This window comes from Dendropsophus ebraccatus, chromosome 8, assembly GCF_027789765.1.
Source record: "Dendropsophus ebraccatus isolate aDenEbr1 chromosome 8, aDenEbr1.pat, whole genome shotgun sequence".
Taxonomy (NCBI): Eukaryota; Metazoa; Chordata; class Amphibia; order Anura; family Hylidae; genus Dendropsophus; species Dendropsophus ebraccatus.
This window is the reverse complement of record NC_091461.1, coordinates 8,302,540-8,321,957: the sequence shown is the minus strand read 5'-3', so window position 1 is coordinate 8,321,957 and position 19,418 is coordinate 8,302,540. Positions and strand designations below refer to the sequence as shown.

Sequence of the window (19,418 nt, the reverse complement as noted above, 5' to 3'; positions counted from 1 at the left end):
CTGGCTCTGCCAGGACCCCTGTCCGGAACAGTCCACCTGTGTTAGTTGGTCAGAGACACACGTATATGGAAAACCTTGAGACTTTCACTTCTAACAGTATTAGTCCAGACCCTGAAGTAAGGACAAGTCAGAGATCACCCCAGTTCACGCCATGAACCTCTCTGAAAAGTGCAGGGTTCAAGGATAGAGGAACTGATCCTGATAGAGCAAAGTAACTGTACGAAGGTCTATATATGGATAATTTCGGACACTTAGCTACTCTTAGGTAACCAAGACTGGGGCTTGTGTCACCCTGGTAGGACGGGTTCCCCGACACTGCAGGGCAGAAGCTAGTTAGTGAAACACGGACACAAGTATTCTTCTCTCAAGTATCTCTCCCTCAAGTTCTGGCAGAGCACACTACTACCCTGGGTTGGGGCTCTCACAACAAACTCCTCTCATTTTCTCTTCACTGCTCAACACTAAGCTACACCAGCACTGCTATCCTACCTCAACACTTAAAGTATCTCCCAGCACAGATCCAGTGAGCACAAGTCTGTACACAAGTTATCTATTGCCAAGCTATCCTGTATCACAAGAGCCATTCTATTTATTCTACTGGGACTCAGTGATCATTGCACCAGCACCTACACATCCCGGCTACATATTCCTTGGGTTACTCTCCCCTTTCTGTGGGTGACGGTACCGACAGTCTGGGTGGGTCATCTCCCCACTCCGGACCACTGTGACAAGAGCCCAAGGGACAGGTCACCGACCACTGGGGAATCATATAGCTAGCCATAACTTAAAAGCAGGTGTAACACCCAACCTGTGTGCTGGACTAGCACTGGCGTCACAACATTTCCATCACTGGCTGAGCTGTATCACGACCACCAGCACAATATCATCCGGTGCTTCACACCGGAAAAGAACGGCCGTTGTTTTATTTAAAAACAATGGCCATTCTCTCAATAAAAGCCCGTTGTGTGAGCATAGCCTTAGTATATTGTGCACATTTTTTTGGATCCTTCTTGTTGCATCTCGGCTGTTTTCTCGACTTTGATTTGTTTGTAGAATCTCAATGATCACCAGGAAGTGGCGACGGCCCAAACCCCTCCCATACATTTACATTCCTCTCACTAGTTGGTTTTTCCCTCCCGTCCGGGGGCTAAGACAAGGGAGAAAAAAATCCCCCTGCCCCAGCAAGGTGCTCGAACCGGGGAATTCCTGCCGGCTCATATTACAGCCGCTCGGTGCGTACATATATCCCCAGCCACAGCCTCCTGTACACAGCTCACCTGCAGAACCTCACCTGTAAGTAGCCCTCAATCACCGCTGACAGGGTGTCAGGTGACAGACGCCTCTTTAGCTACAATAAAGGGGAACCAGCGACTGGTGGGATTTGGGTGACCAGGGAACCAACTGTACACAATGCACTGAGATCATAAATGGAGTAGTCAGCGACTACACTTCCTCATAGCTGCCCATAGCGGTGGCCAATGAGGGACCGTAAGAGAAAGGGTCCTGCTGGGTGACAATGACTGGTAAGTATCTGTGGTACCGGGGACACTGGCTATAGGGCTGACAGGGTGGATCCAGGGACAACCAACCTGCAGAGACATCAGCTGAGAGTGAAGCGTCCCTTGAATTACATTGTTACTGTAACCCTTTCTGTTACTACTAATCATGTCTGATCTGACGTCCATGGGAATCAATGGAAATGTTACTTCTTCTTGCTACAATGTTTCCTTCCATGTGTGGTGATAGAACCGGCAGCACAGGAGGACCTAGAACGTCCCATCATAGCTGGAAATTGGTGTCCTAGTACACAGCTGCTGCAAGACTACAACCCCCATCAGTACCTTCTCTAGAGCAGTGCTCTCAGCTTCAGGCTCTGTAGCTGTTGCAAGACTACAACCCCTATCATGCCCTGTCTGGACCTCCAAGCCTAGTGTTCTCCAACCTGTAGCTCGCCAGATGTTGCAGAACTACAACTCCCAGCATGTGCTGATAGCTCCCTGGTCACTTTTCCCCCGACTCTCTAGCTGTCGCACAGTTACAGCGTCCATCCTGCGCTGACTGACCGCTGCTCCCCGACTCCCAGCGCTCTAGTAGCTGCAATGCGGAACTGAACCCTAAGGAAAGTTCTAGCAGCGTCTACTATATCCCCACTTATAGGAAGACAATGCAGTATGACTCCTAACCGCACGCCGCAGGCTAAAACACACACATTCCTTTCTCTGTTATTATTGTTATTATTTATTTATTTTGCTTCATTTAGTTACATGCACTTTTATTACATGACTTTTTACACGGTTTTATTTATCCAATTTCTAACATTATTTTTATTCAATTAATTGTATTTCATTGAGATTTTTATTTTGTCAGTATTTTTTGTATCTTTTTTGATATATTTATATAATTCTTATATACACTTATTAGAATATATATATTTTTTGTATATCAGTACATATATTTGGGATATTGTCATTTTTTTTGTCTGTAATTTTCATTTTTATTTGCATTTTATTTGTGTGTGATATTGCAGCTCAGTTTCATTGAAGTGAATGGAGCCAAGTTGTTATACCAAACACAAGCTAAGGACAGAGGTGGCGCTGTTTTGGATAACCCTGTTAGGTACTTGACCTTTTGTTCTCTGGGAAATAAGTCAATGTTAAAGGTTTCTAGCAGCGGCTTTTGATCTTCTTCCCTTGAGAACACATACACATAGAGAGTGCATGTGTATAGAGAGATGGCTGACGTCCAATGAAGCCATTGCCTGAAAGCCATCCTGTGATCAATCTGCTGGAGCTTCGGACTGTCTGCTGTACGCTATTGCTACCTAAGGTTTACATGGGATAAGCAAATCTGCCCCAGTGTGTCCAATGAGAAGACACATCTGGGAATAGTGCACAAAGGGTTAAACCGCACAATTACCAGTCATTGCCCCGGGTGACATTTCACATGCGGGCGAGTTACATAAGAAAATATCACAGAAACATCCAGATGATGGGAGGTGTAGTGCTCCGGGCATGATGGGACTGTAGTACGGCTAAGTTAGGGGTTCTGTGTACTGTATAGAGTATAACAGGACTGTAGTCATGCTGAGAGTTGTAGTGCTCTATTATAGTGTATAACGCACATGTATTATGCCTGTATCCAGTGGTCAGGTCATACTGGGGGTTGTAGTGCTCTATTATAATGTATAGCACACTTGTATTATGGCTGTATCCAGTGGTCAGGCTATGCTGGGAGATGTAGTGCTCTATTATAATGTATAGCACACTTGTATTATGTCTCAGTCCAGTGGTCAGGCTATGCTGGGAGTTGTAGTGCTCCATTTTAGCGAATAGCACAAATGTATTATGGCTGTATCAAGTGGCCGGGTCGTGCTGGGGGTTGTAGTGCTCTATTATAGTGTATTATGGCTGTGTCCAGTCGTTAGGTCATGCTGGGGGTTGTAGTGCTCCATTATAATGTATAGCACACTTGCATTATGGCTGTGTCCAGTGGTCAGGCTATGCTGGGAGCTGCAGTTCTCTATTATAATGTATAGCACACATATATTATGTCTGTGTCCAGTGGTCAGGCTATGCTGGGAGTTGTAGTGCTCCATTACAGTGAATAGCACACTTGTATTATGGCTGTGTCCAGTGGTCAGGCTATGCTGGGAGTTGTAGTGCTCTATTATAATGTATAGCACACATATATTATGTCTGTGTCCAGTGGTCAGGCTATGCTGGGAGTTGTAGTGCTCCATTATAGTGAATAGCACAAATGTACTATGGCTGTATCAAGTGGCCAGGTCATGCTGGGTTTTGTAGTGATCTATTATAGTGTATTATGGCTGTGTCCAGTGGTCAGGTCATGCTGGGGGTTGTAGTGCTCCATTATAGTGTATTATGGCTGTGTCCAGTGGTCAGGTCATGCTGGGGGTTGTAGTGCTCCATTATAGTGTATTATGGCTGTATCAAGCGGCCGGGTCATGCTGGGGGTTGTAGTGCTCTATTATAGTGTATTATGGCTGTGTCCAGTGGTCAGGTCATGCTGGGGGTTGTAGTGCTCCATTATAGTGTACTATGGCTGTGTCCATTAGTTTGAACAACACAAAAAATGCAAGAATTTGCTCTTTAGGCTGGAAAAAGCCGGTGATAGTAGATACAGGTGGCGATCAGGACAGAGCAGCACAGAGTATTTTAGCAGAGTGTACCAATCCTTTGGGGGGAGGGGTCACAGACTGAGCATTACTTAGTGAAAGAAGCAGGGTCCCAGCAGCACAGAGTATCTTTGTTTGTTGCACATCTCCGCTCAGGGCAGCCATTTTTGGCTTGGGTGACAAGTGACTTGACTGGTTTAACAGCTGTCAGCGGAGGGGAAAGTTCACGAAAGTTTTAGCACAAAACAGGCACCACTGCTACCTCTGCACCCCTATTCTTACACCCTGGGGACCAGACACCTCTGCACCCCTATTCTCACACCCCGGGGACCAGACACCTCTGCACCCCTATTCTTACACCCCGGGGACCAGACACCTCTGCACCCCTATCCTTACACCCCGGGGACCAGACACCTCTGCACCCCTATCCTTACACCCCGGGGACCAGACACCTGTGCACCCCTATTCTTACACCCCGGGGACCAGACACCTCTGCACCCCTATTCTTACACCCCGGGGACCAGACACCTCTGCACCCCTATCCTTACACCCCGGGGACCAGACACCTCTGCACCCCTATCCTTACACCCCGGGGACCAGACACCTCTGCACCCCTATCCTTACACCCCTGGGACCAGACACCTCTGCACCCCTATCCTTACACCCTGGGGACCAGACACCTCTGCACCCCTATCCTTACACCCCGGGGACCAGACACCTGTGCACCCCTATCCTTACAACCTGGGGACCAGACACCTCTGCACCCCTATCCTTACAATCTGGGGACCAGACACCTGTGCACCCCCATCCTTACACCCCAGGGACCAGACACCTGTGCACCCCTATCCTTACACCCCAGGGACCAGACACCTGTGCACCCCTATCCTTACACCCTGGGGACCAGACACCTGTGCACCCCTATCCTTACACCCCGGGGACCAGACACCTCTGCACCCCTATCCTTACACCCCTGGGACCAGACACCTGTGCACCCCTATCCTTACACCCTGGGGACCAGACACCTGTGCACCCCTATCCTTACACCCTGGGGACCAGACACCTGTGCACCCCTATCCTTACACCCTGGGGACCAGACACCTGTGCACCCCTATCCTTACACCCTGGGGACCAGACACCTGTGCACCCCTATCCTTACACCCTGGGGACCAGACACCTCTGCACCCCTATCCTTACACCCCGGGGACCAGACACCTGTGCACCCCTATCCTTACAACCTGGGGACCAGACACCTCTGCACCCCTATCCTTACACCCTGGGGACCAGACACCTGTGCACCCCTATCCTTACACCCTGGGGACCAGACACCTGTGCACCCCTATCCTTACACCCTGGGGACCAGACACCTCTGCACCCCTATCCTTACACCCCGGGGACCAGACACCTGTGCACCCCTATCCTTACAACCTGGGGACCAGACACCTCTGCACCCCTATCCTTACAATCTGGGGACCAGACACCTGTGCACCCCTATCCTTACACCCCGGGGACCAGACACCTCTGCACCCCTATCCTTACACCCTGGGGACCAGACACCTGTGCACCCCTATCCTTACACCCCAGGGACCAGACACCTGTGCACCCCTATCCTTACACCCCAGGGACCAGACACCTGTGCACCCCTATCCTTACACCCTGGGGACCAGACACCTGTGCACCCCTATCCTTACACCCCGGGGACCAGACACCTCTGCACCCCTATCCTTACACCCCTGGGACCAGACACCTGTGCACCCCTATCCTTACACCCTGGGGACCAGACACCTGTGCACCCCTATCCTTACACCCTGGGGACCAGACACCTCTGCACCCCTATCCTTACACCCTGGGGACCAGACACCTGTGCACCCCTATCCTTACACCCTGGGGACCAGACACCTGTGCACCCCTATCCTTACACCCCAGGGACCAGACACCTGTGCACCCCTATCCTTACACCCTGGGGACCAGACACCTGTGCACCCCTATCCTTACACCCTGGGGACCAGACACCTGTGCACCCCTATCCTTACACCCTGGGGACCAGACACCTGTGCACCCCTATCCTTACACCCCGGGGACCAGACACCTGTGCACCCCTATCCTTACACCCCAGGGACCAGACACCTGTGCACCCCTATCCTTACACCCTGGGGACCAGACACCTGTGCACCCCTATCCTTACACCCTGGGGACCAGACACCTGTGCACCCCTATCCTTACACCCTGGGGACCAGACACCTGTGCACCCCTATCCTTACACCCCGGGGACCAGACACCTGTGCACCCCTATCCTTACACCCCGGGGACCAGACACCTCTGCACCCCTATCCTTACACCCCGGGGACCAGACACCTGTGCACCCCTATCCTTACACCCCGGGGACCAGACACCTGTGCACCCCTATCCTTACACCCCGGGGACCAGACACCTCTGCACCCCTTTCCTTACACCCCGGGGACCAGACACCTGTGCACCCCTATCCTTACACCCCGGGGACCAGACACCTCTGCACCCCTATCCTTACACCCCGGGGACCAGACACCTCTGCACCCCTATCCTTACACCCCGGGGACCAGACACCTGTGCACCCCTATCCTTACACCCCGGGGACCAGACACCTCTGCACCCCTATCCTTACACCCCGGGGACCAGACACCTCTGCACCCCTATCCTTACACCCCGGGGACCAGACACCTGTGCACCCCTATCCTTACACCCCGGGGACCAGACACCTCTGCACCCCTATCCTTACACCCCCAGGACCAGACACCTGTGCACCCCTATCCTTACACCCCGGGGACCAGACACCTCTGCACCCCTATCCTTACACCCCGGGGACCAGACACCTGTGCACCCCTATCCTTACACCCTGGGGACCAGACACCTCTGCTACCTCAGCGTTCCTCCTAGTTACGCCCTGATTTCTAGGACTGGTTCCAGCCTCCCATAACCGATTACATTCTTTCTTTGCAGCCAGAAGAAGCTGGTTCACAATGGCACCTAAGAGAAGAAGCCTGGAGACAGGTAAGAGGAATCAGACCCAGCCACCTGCTGCAGTATAATGTATGAGGATGATAGATAGATAGATGTGGGGTCTGGGCTATCAGCCGGTTATACAGGGCTGCAGGTCGGGGGGCACAGTCTCATTGCTGACTATAGAAGTGTGACTGCCAAGGTCACAGGACGAGTTCTGCCAGTGTGAACAGTAACTTTGCTGTATTTGCACAGATAATGTGATTCTGTTCTGTCGCTTCCTCCTGCCTCACCCCGTCACTCCGCTCTATGTATGCGCCATATGTTAGTCTCACAGACAATGTACTGTAACTATCAGGTAATCCCATAGACCATAGGCCCAGGGGCTAATCTCACAATCTCATGTATCACAATGTACCTCAATGTATCAGCACTCCCATCATCTCTGAACTTCATCCAATGTGATTTCTTTGCAGATGAGCAGATCATAAAGCAAGGATGTCTCACCAAATCCCCGCCATCTTACATATTCAATAAAAGGGTAAGGTCCTCTGTCTCATATATATATATATATATATATATATATATATATATATATATATATATATATATGTTGTATATTGCAGGATAGAAGTCTGATGAAGATCATTTATGTGGCCGGCACAGCCAATCGCGACGCTAGAGCCGAGCTATATCTATTGTATCTGTACAGCTAACCCATATGTAAGCTTAAAGGGGTATTCCACTCACACAGTTTTGATATGTTGCTGCCCATGGTGGGACTAACAATTCCTTCCATACTTGTTATTATTTATTCAGTCTCCTTCCCCCAGTTCTCAGCTACTGCTTTCTGCTGAAGACACAAAAAATCGGTGTGTGAGCTTTTCTCTCTGTCTCCCCCTCCCTTCTGAGACAGCTGATGTAAACAAGTCCCTGGCAGACACTATCTGCAACATTATAGCTTCTTTGTAATGCTGGGAAGGTTATTCTGAAGTCAAGTTGCTGATGAACTCACTGTGATTATCCCTCCCAGCATTACAAAGAAGCTACAATGTTGCAGATACAGCCTGCCAGAGAAATGTTTATTTCACCTGTCTCAGAAGGGAGGGGGAGAGAAATGCTGACACACAGATTTTTGTGTCTTCAGCAGAAAGCAGCAGCTGAGAACTGGGGGAAGGAGACTGAATAGATAATAACAAGTATGGAAGGAATTGTTAGTCTCACCATGGGCAGCTACATATCAAAAGTTATGTTTGAGTCAAATACCCCTTTAATTTTCCAGACTCCAGATACAAGACTGTTTCCATTCACTCTTCCTGCTCCAGTGCTGGAGATCTCCTTTACGGCGCTCGGCGTCCGTCCATTTTATCGTGTTGTTTCATATTTCAGGCTTCATGGAAAGGGCGACTACTGAAGCTGTGCAAAACGGGTCTGGGCACCTACTTCCTGAGATACTACGCGTATGACGGCGTGTCCGAGGACTGGAGGGGGGAGATTAACATGAACGAGTAAGTGTCAGCCATGAGAGGATTCCACCGCCGCGGTATGGACGCCCAGATACTCCTGAAATGGATTGTGGGTAATCCGCTCCTCTCTAGTGCCCAGTATATAACGTATAAACCTCCGTTACAGTGTAAAATCCATAGAAGTGGGATCCAGCACAATGGACAGGATCGCCACCATCACCCGTCTCTTCAACCACAGCCCCAACAACGTCCTGTGTATAAAGACGGACAAACGCGACTACTTCCTGGTGGACGACAGCGAGTAAGTCCTGGGGGGTCTCTACTACCGGGTGTCATGGCATCATTCTCCCCCTTATCACATATAATACTATTTATAGCCGGGTTATCTGCAGGACTTTACCCAGAGTCCGGCCGGCACCGCACACACACCTAGTGTGATAACTGTGCAAACACACGCGAGCAAGCACATGGCGGCTCTGGAAGCAGGAGGCACTACGGTGCACCCGGACCCCCACTCATTTATAGTACTGGGGTCTTCTACAGGCAGGGACACACCAGGGTCCAGGGCGGATACTATAGAGTGGTTTTTATGCAAAAACAGTGCCACACTCGCCTTCAGGTTGTGTGCGGTATTACAACTCAGCTCCATTCACTTCAAAAGAACTGAACCGCAATACCAGACACAACCTGAGGACAAGAGTGGCGCTGTTTCTTAAGGAAACATGGGGCCTGTGGGTCTGCACCCAGCCTAAGTACCACAACTATCTGTAATGGTGCCTCCTACGCACATCGGCAGGAAACTTGGTTTCGTATCTCATGGCTTGTTCCTTGTTTCTCACCCAGGGAAAACATTGCGGAGTGGAAGAACTGTATAACAGAGGCCTGGGTAAACGCCCACAGAAAACTTACAGTAAGTGATCGTCCATTGTGACGTCTGTGTCCCGCTCCACGTGCTGTATACTGTATGTAACACTATATATTATTGCTTTAGATTGAAGGACCGACCAATCCATCTCCAAACCTGCAGAGAGTGGCAGAGAGTGGGGTAAGGCTCTCCCCTACATGCCAAACACTTCTCTCTCTTATCATTTTCTGTATACGCTCCTATATGTCTCCATGGAAACAGACTACAAATAAAGCCTGTGTAGTCAGATCCACCATTTGTCTCTTGTCCTCTTGATAACTATAGACAGTATAAGAGAGTAAAGCTATATACCTTCAATATCTCTTGGCCAAATGCTCATTTAATCAACAGCTATTGGTCCCAATCCCCGCACACAAATGCATGCTTGACTTGACTGAGTGCGCATGTGTTTTCTATTGAGAGAGAAGGGGATGCCTGTTTCTAGGAAAAATAAAGGGATTGTGCATCAGTTGGGGAAGAATCGTGAGGCACCCATACACATTAGACAGCACTCAATCCTGCTAAAATTGTCAGGTTTGACGGAATTTCTATCATGCGAGTGGTCAGAGATAAAAGGGAAGCATTGATTTACCTTTAAGGCCCAGTGGTGATCATCTCCTGCAGACAGACTGGCTCAGCCATCAGGTGCACAGTTTAGGCTCTCCCTCTTCTGCATATAGCAGATGCTAAGCTCTGCCCCTATTTCTTGTGTTCTGTCTTGATCTAGGTGTTACTAGAGACAGATTTCCCCAGACAACAGGGAGAGATCAGCAGACTATAGAGAAGTGAGACACCTAGTGGCCAAGACTGTTTTGTGGAGGCAAATAGTCATTTTTTGGTAAAAGAAATGATTTACAAATCTGTTAGGAATCCTATTGGCCATCACACGAAAGGGAGGGGTGACCATTAACATCTATAGTCACCTGTACTGATTCTGTACATTAAACATCTCAACACTTTCTATTTAATTTATTATGTCAGGATGAAGCGATGCGGCCCAAATCCTATCCTGTGGATTATCCCCGCACTGAAACCATGTTAGTCGAGGTAAGACACAAAGTAACAACACCTCTGCGGGACTCAGATGAGCTGTGATCCAAAGTGCCAGTCACTCAATGACCTGCAGGGGGCATGTTGTGTATAAACGCTCAGGGTTACAGGGCCAGCGCTAAACTTAACGCCGTATTACACGACACGATAATCCAGGGGAAGCGAGCACCAACCTGTCAGATCAGCGCTTGCTTCTCCATTGTTCCCTGCTTGCTGCCCAGACAGCGAGCGGGGAGCAGCGATCCTTAGATCGTTTGGGCTGCCCATTGAAGTCAGGATTTTTGCTGTATGTCCTGCAGGAAGTGGTGTATTCTCTCCAGTCTGACACAGTGCTCTCTGCTGCCACCTCTGTCCATGTCAGGAACTGTCCAGAGCAGGAGAGGTTTTCTATGGGGATTTGCTGCTGCTCTGGACAGTTCCTGACATGGACAGAGGTGGCAGCAGAGAGCACTGTGTCAGACTGGAGAGAATACACCAATTGCTGCAGGACATACAGCAGCTGATAATTGCTGGATGACTTGAGATATTTTAATACAAGTAAATTACAAATCTCTGGCACTTTCTGGCACCAGTTGATCTGAAAGAAAAAAACATTGTTGAACTATCCCTTTAATTAAGGTTTACTATTGTATATATGCATCATATACTATACCACCATCCCCTGAGCAAGTCACGTCAATATACTGCATACAGATAGTATTACCATCTAGGTACAAATGTCACCATAAATACTACCGTCATATGGTACACAAGGATAGAAATTACACAAACACCCAGGAAATGCTGTCATTGCAGGAGGGATGATAGAAGTATCGCCAAGTATAACGTATGTAATGTTTCTGTGCAGGATCTGAGCAGACAGAGGTCCCATACAGACCCCGAGTGCGGCAAAGGAAACCCACCGAACCTCGCTGACTATAAAGAATTAGTGCAGGACAAGGTGAGTCTATGGGGCTGAAGATCAGGAGAGCTTGTGCTCATCCACAGCAGCCTAGCAGAACAAGCCGAGCTGCAGTGTACAGCATGGGGGAGGGCCGGATACTCATGTGATGTACAGTAATATAGACTACACTAGAGCTGGAATTACTAGTGATACATGTGACCTGGGGGGCAGAGCTGCAGTGCACAGCATGGAGGCTTCAGGCAGGCCATGACTAAACATGCCCTGTCTCCCTACAGGAACTCCCCGCCATGCGGCAGCACAGTAATACCCTGGCCGTCTGCTGCCACATCCCACCAGCCAAGCCCGAGCAACCCAAAGGAGGGAGAAGACACTCGGCTGCTGCTTCACTACAGGTGATCACTACCCCCAGAATCCATAAGAAATTCTGGGCTTCATGTATAGCCGTCACTGCTACACTTCACTGATACAAAGCTCCAAACCCCCAGCACAGCTACATGATGCAACCAATGAAGGGAGCTGACAGATACAGATTCTATCCCCAATGATAATAAATCCATATATAGGGAGCGCCCCTAGTGGTGCCTCCCAGCGTTGCATCTGCAGGGGATTTGCGCTTTTATTTGTATAGGGCCAACTGATTGCGCAGCACTTTACATTGTTGCTCAGGGAGAGAACATACAAACTCTTTGCAGATGTTGCCCTTGGTGGGATTCTGGATTTCCAAACATGGCGGTGACTGCGCCATTGTTTAACTCTTCGTTATTCGGTTCTCAGGGTGAAACCGAGAGCTGCAGCCTAAGTGATGACCTGACCGATCCGGCTTACGACAGCGATCCTGAGGACCATATATATCAGACCCCCCGATCCGTACTCAAGGTAAGGAGCATTGTTCTTTAGCCTCGGGTCTTCTTCCTTCATCATCTCCTCTTGGATATATCTATAGCTGGGTGTACCCCTAGGTTGGGGGTCTCCCTTCTCTATAGACTGACAAGGCGATAGATCCCCCAAACAGCCGTGTACAGATGGGGGGCTCTGGCTGGGATATGATCCATACAGGCGGCTGCCGACAGGGGGCGCCAGAGACAGCTTGTACTGATAATTCCCGTATGTTCTTTACAGAAAATGTCTGAATCTCAAGACTCAGCGGTGGAACAGGAGGAGATCAGCGACATGGACTCAGAGGAGGAAGAAGTCTATCTGAAAATGGCTTCCCTGTAAGAATCCCACAACCATAGTCACAGGATGTCACCGCTGATCTCTAGTGATGGATAGGCTGTATTCTCAGTGATGTCACCGCTGATCTCTAGTGATGGATAGGCTGTATTCTCAGTGATGTCACTGATTTCTAGTGATGGATAGGCTGTATTCTCAGTGATGTCACCGCTGATCTCTAGTGATGGATAGGCTGTATTCTCAGTGATGTCACTGCTGATCTCTAGTGATGGATAGGCTGTATTCTCAGTGATGTCACCGCTGATCTCTAGTGATGGATAGGCTGTATTCTCAGTGATGTCACCGCTGATCTCTAGTGATGGATAGGCTGTATTCTCAGTGATGTCACCTCTGATCTCTAGTGATGGATAGGCTGTATTCTCAGTGATGTCACTGATCTCTAGTGATGGATAGGCTGTATTCTTAGTGATGTCACTGATCTCTAGTGATGGATAGGCTGTATTCTCAGTGATGTCACCGCTGATCTCTAGTGATGGATAGGCTGTATTCTCAGTGATGTCACTGATCTCTAGTGATGGATAGGCTGTATTCTCAGTGATGTCACCGCTGATCTCTAGTGATGGATAGGCTGTATTCTCAGTGATGTCACTGCTGATCTCTAGTGATGGATAGGCTGTATTCTCAGTGATGTCACTGATCTCTAGTGATGGATAGGCTGTATTCTCAGTGATGTCACTGATCTCTAGTGATGGATAGGCTGTATTCTCAGTGATGTCACTGATCTCTAGTGATGGATAGGCTGCATTCTCAGTGATGTCACTGATCTCTAGTGATGGATAGGCTGTATTCTCAGTGATGTCACCGCTGATCTCTAGTGATGGATAGGCTGTATTCTCAGTGATGTCACCGCTGATCTCTAGTGATGGATAGGCTGTATTCTCAGTGATGTCACTGCTGATCTCTAGTGATGGATAGGCTGTATTCTCAGTGATGTCACCTCTGATCTCTAGTGATGGATAGGCTGTATTCTCAGTGATGTCACTGATCTCTAGTGATGGATAGGCTGTATTCTTAGTGATGTCACTGATCTCTAGTGATGGATAGGCTCAGGGCCGATTCAAGGGTTTCTGCCGCCTGAGGCAAACCTCAGGCGGCCGCCCCGAGTGATAGCCGGCATCCCTCCGGACCCCCCGCACAATCCCCCCGTCCCCCCGCCGCCGCCACCGCCATCCACTCACCTGTCTCACACCGCAGCCGGCCCGCGCTCTCCGCTGTCTCCACATCCCGTCAGGTCCCGCGATGTCACCCTGCAGCTGTCACGGACCTCCGGGCTGTGGTGAGTGAGTGGGGTGATCGGGTCGCGCAGGGCGGCCCCGTGCGACCCGATCACCCCAGCGCGTCCCCCACCGACCCCGGGCACTCACCACAGCCTGGAGGTCCGTGACAGCTGCAGAGTGACGTCGCGGGACCTGACGGGATGTGGAGAGCGCGGGCGACGGGACAGGTGAGCGGCCGCTGTCATTTTTGTTAAGTGATACTTAACAAAAATGACAGCAGGGGGGACATAATGCCGCCCCCTGCCGGACCGCAAATTCTGCCGCCTGAGGCGGAAGGCTCATTCCGCCTCATGGCAGAAGCGGGCCTGGATAGGCTGTATTCTCAGTGATGTCACCGCTGATCTCTAGTGATGGATAGGCTGTATTCTCAGTGATGTCACCGCTGATCTCTAGTGATAGATAGGCTGTATTCTCAGTGATGTCACCGCTGATCTCTAGTGATGGATAGGCTGTATTCTCAGTGATGTCACCGCTGATCTCTAGTGATGGATAGGCTGTATTCTCAGTGATGTCACCGCTGATCTCTAGTGATGGATAGGCTGTATTCTCAGTGATGTCACCGCTGATCTCTAGTGATGGATAGGCTGTATTCTCAGTGATGTCACTGATCTCTAGTGCTGGATAGGCTGTATTCTCAGTGATGTCACTGATCTCTAGTGATGGATAGGCTGTATTCTCAGTGATGTCACTGCTGATCTCTAGTGATGGATAGGTTGTATTCTCAGTGATGTCACTGATCTCTAGTGATGGATAGGCTGTATTCTCAGTGATGTCACCACTGATCTCTAGTGATGGGTAGGCTGTATTCTCAGTGATGTCACCTCTGATCTCTAGTGATGGATAGGCTGCATTCTCAGTGATGTCACCTCTGATCTCTAGTGATGGATAGGCTGTATTCTCAGTGATGTCACCGCTGATCTCTAGTGATGGATAGGTTGTATTCTCAGTGATGTCACCGCTGATCTCTAGTGATGGATAGGCTGTATTCTCAGTGATGTCACCGCTGATCTCTAGTGATAGGCTGTATTCTCAGTGTGGTCATACCTGTCCCATGTCCCACTGAATAAGATGTCTGTTGTTTTCAGAGTCATGAACCAGGTCACTGATCTGCCGCCCAAGCCGCCACAGAGATCCCTTGGTACAGCGATAAACAGGTACTCCAATACCCAGGGAAGCCAGCTGAAGAGAGCTCACATTCTGAAAATGATGTAGTAAGTATGTCTAAGAAACCCCTCCACCCATGACATACTGCTACGTGGGGGGACATGCCTGACGTCATTACTCAGCTTTCCCAGACTCCTGAACAGCAAACCTGCTTAGTAACGCAACACTATTCTTACTTCACCATATAGATGTAAATGTAGTATTCAGGACTCTAGGAAAGCTGAGTGATAACCTTTCTGTGCGGTGGGGTCAGAAAGGAAACGTGTCACCGTAGTGTCAGTACTGTGCCGCTCAGAGTCAGGCTGCTGCTGGGAAGCAAGTACAATAGGGAGTTGTTATGTCGTCATGTGCAATAATATTTAGAATTCTTTTCTGCTTTGATTGTTTTTCAGTGAACAACAAAGCGAATCAGATGTAGAATCGATAAATCTTACAGTGCCGACCAAACATCTGCAGAAGTACCTGGGACTGCAAGAGGCCGGAGAGCAACTGTGGTAGGTGCTAAGTGAGATGTATGCGGGTGGTGAGACAGGAAGGAACCGGTCCAACCAGTGCTAGATATAAGGGCTCCTATATAAAGACAACGTACAGACTAAAGGGCAAGAACGGCCCAGATAGCGGCAACTCATCACAGCGACCACCCCACTTCTCTCAATCTCATGTAGTCAGTCACATGGGCAAAATTCATCTGAATCCATCATGTCTAGCCGTCAGTGATCTCTCACCATGGGGTACACTACCCAAAAGTAGCCTCTGAGAGCCTTGTTATACGGCAGCAGGGGAAGTACTTTTACGCCCTCTTGTGGCAGAACCGAGTGACGCCTCATCTGTAATTATTACAAATCTGCCTGATACAATCAATTATTTTCTTTTTTTTGTCAATGACTGTATATATAGTTCTCCTATAGTAATAGATAATAGTACCAGTCTATGGTAATACATACATAATAGTACCAGTCATAGTTCTTCTAAGTAATATGCAATAGTACTGGTAATATATATATTAGCACCAATCTTGATTCATAGATATATATATATATTAGTACCAGCCCTGTTGCCCGTAGTACCTGACATGGTTTGATGCTCATCCCTCAGGGTCTCGAAGTGGAAGGGTCCTGCAGAGATCGGCTGCCTGTTCCATCATGGCGATTACATTCAGTCTATGAACGGATTCCGGACGGGAAGCAAAGAATTATTCTTCCAGTTGTTGTGTAATTCAGTTTCCAATGAGGTGAGATCGGCTATAATGAGTGACAGTGTGTGATGGTCTGACATAGCCTTAGACCGCTCAGTAGATGGATTCACACTCACATTGCTTTATGCACCATGCTTTACACTGCATTGATCTCTATGTAGTAGACGCAGGGCGGCACTCACCATGCTTTACACTGCATTGATCTCTATGTAGTAGACGCAGGGCGGCACTCACCACACTTTACACTGCATTGAGCTCTATGTAATAGACGCGGAGCAGCACTCACCATGCTTTACACTGCATTAAGCTCTATGTAGTAGACGCGGTGCAGCACTCACCATGCTTTACACTGCATTGATCTCTATGTAGTAGACGCAGGGCGGCACTCACCATGCTTTACACTGCATTGAGCTCTATGTAGTAGACAAGGGGCGGCACTCACCATGCTTTACACTGCATTAAGCTCTATGTAGTAGACGCGGAGCAGCACTCACCATGCTTTACACTGCATTGAGCTCTATGTAATAGACGCGGAGCAGCACTCACCATGCTTTACACTGCATTAAGCTCTATGTAGTAGACGCGGAGCAGCACTCACCATGCTTTACACTGCATTGAGCACTATGTAGAAGATGCGGGGCGGCACTCACCATGCTTTACACTGCATTGAGCTCTATGTAGTAGACGCAGGGCGGCACTCACCACACTTTACACTGCATTGAGCACTATGTAGAAGATTGGGGGGCGGCACTCACCATGCTTTACACTGCATTGAGCTCTATGTAGTAGATGTGGGGCGGCACTCACCTGCTGTATTATATCGTTACCAGGTGCACCTGGTGCTGACGCGGAACAAGAAGGCTCCCGTTTTCCATCTGGAAGGTTGCAGCTGTGAGGGGTTATGATGCTAGCGTCTCCTGCAGGAAGACAGGTACAGTCCTATAAATAATTATCTCATGGGGGGACTAAGAAAAACTATACTCCATAATGAACATATTTACAGCACGTTGTGCTCTACTGACTTCATCGGTAGAGGTTTCTCAATTTTACTTAGTTTCTCATATTCCTCTTGCTCTGAGATGTCATGGCAGCATCTACAGCCTGACTGTGCATGGACTTCCTATCATGTGACCACCACTTACCTCTACACATTCATGATTAAAGGTCACATGACAGGAAGTCACTTCTGTTGACACCAGCTAAAAAGATCAACGCGACCATCACAGGAGTATACAGGAGTGACATCACAGCTCTTAGTATACGGGGGAGTGACATCACAGCTCTTAGTATATGGGGGAGTGACATCACAGCTCTTAGTATACGGGAGGAGCGACATCACAGCTCTTAGTATACGGGGGGAGCGACATCACAGCTCTTAGTATACGGGGGGAGCGACATCACAGCTCTTAGTATACGGGGGGGGGGGAACGACATCACAGCTCTTAGTATACAAGGAGAGTGACATCACAGGTATACGGGGAGAGTGACATCACAGGTATACGGGGGAGTGACATCACAGCTCTTAGCATACAGGGCGAGTGACATCACAGGTATATGGGGGAGTGACATCACAGCTCTCAGTATACAGGGAAAGTGACATCACAGCTCTCAGTATACAGGGAAAGTGACATCAAAGCTCTTGGTATACAGGACTCTTTCAATACTCTTTGGATCCTATGTAACTTTTTTTTTTTTTTTTTTTTTTAAGGAATTGGTTCATGTCACCGTAAGCAGGACGCTGGGATAGATGGAAGATTTCACCAAATAACACAGCAAAGCGCTGCTGAACCGTGTGCAGTATATACGGCTTATTTATGATGAAGTTGCGTCCATTACGGCGGCAGCAGTATGTAAGGCCGATTGTAGCGGCCAAATCATTGTATCTACCTGTGATCACATGTGATGAGCACAGATCCAGTACAGGACGTCTGCGTCCAGCACCAGTACATACCTGTGTATGCTCTATGTAGTAATGTAAGTTATAAGGTATCCACCCCAGTCCTGCCCTATAATACAAAGGAACAACTATTACGGGAATGCAATAATCAAGAAGAGCTCATGTAAGACTGACCCAAAACTACAACTCCCATCATGTTGATAGGCCATGTAGTTTTAGAATCACAGATATAAGTGCTATAAGCCAAGAGATACAGAGAATGTTGTGGATTATAGAGCAGGGATGGAGCGCTATATAACACTAATCTGTAAAAGGTATATAGATATCTGTATCCTGATTGTAATGAACTTGTTAAACAATGTATATTATGTATCTACTGTAAATAAGACCCTATATATATATATATATATATATATATCAATAAAGTGTCAGTATAAAGTGAAATGTGTGCGGTGATCCTCTAGGTGGCGCAATACAACCACTTACCACATATCAATGATCCCAATGGAAGGTTAGGTATACAGATCTCCTTCTATACGCCCAGGGATGAAACTCAGCTTACCTCAGGACCATCGCTGTGTATTCCTATCATTATGCTGACGGCGGCCTTTTCTGGGCCGTAAAGCCTCCCGCTATTTTCTCTCCATGACCTGTGGAAAATCATCCGTATTTGCATCAATTTTCATTAAAATCGGAATAATACTAGTTTGCTTAGATTTGATCTGTGTTTTTTATGGAAGTCAAGAATGTGACATGCGCCAAAAAACAAACTGGTAATCCGTCCCACAACCACAATCCGCACTAGGACATGTCCTTTTTACGGTACGGAATGCTGCGGATAGCCCAATGGAAACCAATGGGCAATAAGATGATCTGCAATTAAAGTGTCACGCTGTGAGTTCCTGTCATTTTCTATGGCTGTACAGACTTGCAGCAGCTTTTTCATTCCACTGCGAGTTTTTAAAGTGTCACTGTTGTTTAATTTTTTTTATTTTTTTTGCAGAAATCAATAGTACGATTTTAAGAAACTTTGTAATTGGGTTTTTCAGCTGAAAAAATGCATTTTTATCATGAGAAAGCAGTTTGAAGCTCTTCCCCGTCTTCATGGTTTTCTATGGAGAGGGGAGGGGTAGAGGGAGATGAGGCACCAAAACAGGACAATGAAGAGTTAATTTACAGCTACATCACTGGCCTATCTTCTCTGAAGTCAGCACTGACCT

General features: G+C 48.4%; 1 protein-coding gene across 6 annotated transcripts in view; it reads left to right on the top strand.

Annotated features, from left to right (window-relative positions):
* PLEKHS1 (pleckstrin homology domain containing S1) overlaps positions 1-18,607 on the top strand; it is a 33,286-nt gene extending 14,679 nt beyond the window's left edge. Inside the window, exons 1-17 of one of the 6 annotated variants that reach the window (XM_069979759.1) lie at positions 1,085-1,293; positions 7,109-7,159; positions 7,585-7,649; positions 8,498-8,616; positions 8,741-8,875; positions 9,418-9,484; positions 9,566-9,619; positions 10,460-10,525; positions 11,376-11,468; positions 11,708-11,824; positions 12,207-12,308; positions 12,552-12,646; positions 15,028-15,153; positions 15,499-15,600; positions 16,202-16,337; positions 17,132-17,232; positions 18,010-18,607. In XM_069979759.1, the coding sequence (XP_069835860.1) occupies positions 7,129-7,159; positions 7,585-7,649; positions 8,498-8,616; positions 8,741-8,875; positions 9,418-9,484; positions 9,566-9,619; positions 10,460-10,525; positions 11,376-11,468; positions 11,708-11,824; positions 12,207-12,308; positions 12,552-12,646; positions 15,028-15,153; positions 15,499-15,600; positions 16,202-16,337; positions 17,132-17,206 (1,383 nt within the window). In that variant the 5' untranslated portion in view covers positions 1,085-1,293; positions 7,109-7,128 and the 3' untranslated portion in view covers positions 17,207-17,232; positions 18,010-18,607. Of the gene's footprint in view, positions 1-1,084; positions 1,294-1,500; positions 1,524-2,531; positions 2,617-7,108; positions 7,160-7,584; positions 7,650-8,497; positions 8,617-8,740; positions 8,876-9,417; positions 9,485-9,565; positions 9,620-10,459; positions 10,526-11,375; positions 11,469-11,707; positions 11,825-12,206; positions 12,309-12,551; positions 12,647-15,027; positions 15,154-15,498; positions 15,601-16,201; positions 16,338-17,131; positions 17,233-18,009 lie in introns of those variants that run through there. The other 5 variants (XM_069979758.1, XM_069979757.1, XM_069979756.1 and 2 more) reach the window with 5 other exon arrangements.
* Positions 18,608-19,418: the final 811 nt, after the last annotated feature.